The sequence below is a fragment of the Aplysia californica genome, unplaced genomic scaffold, assembly GCF_000002075.1.
Source record: "Aplysia californica isolate F4 #8 unplaced genomic scaffold, AplCal3.0 scaffold00252, whole genome shotgun sequence".
NCBI classification, from domain to species: Eukaryota; Metazoa; Mollusca; class Gastropoda; order Aplysiida; family Aplysiidae; genus Aplysia; species Aplysia californica.
Window position 1 is genome coordinate 511,021 of NW_004797522.1, and position 1,881 is coordinate 512,901.

Consider the following 1,881-nt stretch of genomic DNA (forward strand, 5'->3'; position numbering starts at 1 on the left):
TTTCCTCTCCTCCATCCTCCCCCATTTCCTATCTCCCTTCTCCCCCCCCTCTCTCTCTCTCTCTCTCTCTCTCTCTCTCTCTCTCTCTCTTTCTTTCTTTCTCTTTCTCTCTCTCTTTCTCTCTTTCTCTCTTTGACTCTCCTTCAGATGGTTTTTCGTTCAAGCCGAATTTTGGCTGAAATTCACCTTAAAGGATTCTCCGACTAATCTTTAAAAAAAAAGAAATAGATTAGACAAGATAACATTTTAAAACAGATGTCCCCTTTATGATCAAAACAAGTCGTACGGTAGGTTCAAATAAATATAAATAATTTCTCAAAGTCATTAGAGAACATAATTCGAACTTGAAACAATTGAGGCGAATTATATGAAGACAGGATAATAGCAATAACACTATCCTAGTTTGGCAAATAATAGTTCGGAAGAACGGGGGTAGCGGGGGGGGGGGGTGAATGAAGCTGAAAAGTAGAAAAGGAAAGAGTGATGAACTGAACCTGGAAGAGGAGAAAAGGAAGAGCTTTTGAATTCAAAAACTTAGGCGATTTTAAGCCCACGTCGACACCATGTAGATCACGTAGGAGGCGGGCATTGACCATGCCTGTCAGGGCCAATCCAGACTCAGAGGGATACAACATACCTTCAAGATACTCTAAATATATCCCCACTCAGTAACTATCCAAACTGGCGGGAAACGGCTTGTATTTTCAATTTCATTATTTTGACGAGCGCCTGATTTCACTACTATAGTCATCTATTTCTTGGTTCCCAGTACAACCGAGAGCATATCGTGAGCATGTACCCCGACGCCAGCTACCTATACCGAGACCGAGTCGTGGCCGTTGCTGCTTCTGTCTCAGAGGACGACGGGAAAACGAAGGTAAACTTGAGTCGTAGTTTCAATAACCTGATAAATTCAAGTCACTTAAATATTTACTTTGCAAACATGATAAACCTGATAAATTCAAGTCACTTAAAAATTTTCTTGGCAGAAATGATAAACATAATAAATTCAAGTCAGTTATAAATTTACTATAGTGTGGTCAAAAATTCGTAGCACGACCTATTGTCAAATATCTCCTCAGCTATCGAAAATAGGTTCTCCAATTTTTGCACAGTGACATGTATCAATTTGTTTTGTAAATACCTGCAAGCTGTATTCTTGAAAATTCCTTAATAAATACAAATAAAAAACCCAAGAGTGTGGTTTCTAAAGATTTTTAAATGTTTACAGCTGGGGCAGTATTAGCAAGTCCGTCATATTTTTCTAATTGGGACTTTATGCTTATGCTTATGGAACGCATGTTTCGAGAGCCATTAGTGGCAAAAAAAATATGTTCACTATAGAAATAATTTCTTCTAGCAAGTTTTGCAAGTAAAAATTGTCATTGATGAGCTGTGGCGTAGGCCATATCAAAATGTGTGTGAGAAGCGGAATGCACTGTGAACAATACTATTTTACGTGTGACAGAGATTTCAAGTATTTGGATATAAATAATATTAATGAAGAAAAGTCTTTTTAATCCAGCCTCAATTGTTCTGGGAAAATATGATTTAGTTAAGACAAATTGATACAAACTGCTATGCAAAGTAGGGATGACACTGATTCAACCGTTAAAGATATATTTGAGGATAAGTTGCGCCCCGAATATTTTACCGCACTGTAGGCTAAATTGGTGAACATGGTGAATTCAAGTCAGTTATAGATTCACAAAGTTTACCTGATAAACGTGATAAACTCAAGTCAGTTATAGATTCACAAAGTTAACGTGATAAACGTGATAAACTCCAGTCAGTTATAGATTCACAAAGTTAACATGATAAACGTGATAAACTCCAGTCAGTTATAGATTTGCTGGAGTTATGTGTGTATATATATATATA

At 37.0% G+C, this 1,881-nt stretch overlaps 1 protein-coding gene across 1 annotated transcript in view; it reads left to right on the top strand.

Moving 5' to 3' along the window:
* Nucleotides 1-1,881, top strand: part of LOC118477849 (serine-rich adhesin for platelets-like) — a 37,211-nt gene that overhangs the window by 18,516 nt on the left and 16,814 nt on the right. Inside the window, exon 7 of the mRNA XM_035970314.1 lies at nucleotides 770-877. Within this exon, the coding sequence (XP_035826207.1) occupies nucleotides 770-877 (108 nt within the window). The remainder of the gene's footprint in view (nucleotides 1-769; nucleotides 878-1,881) is intronic.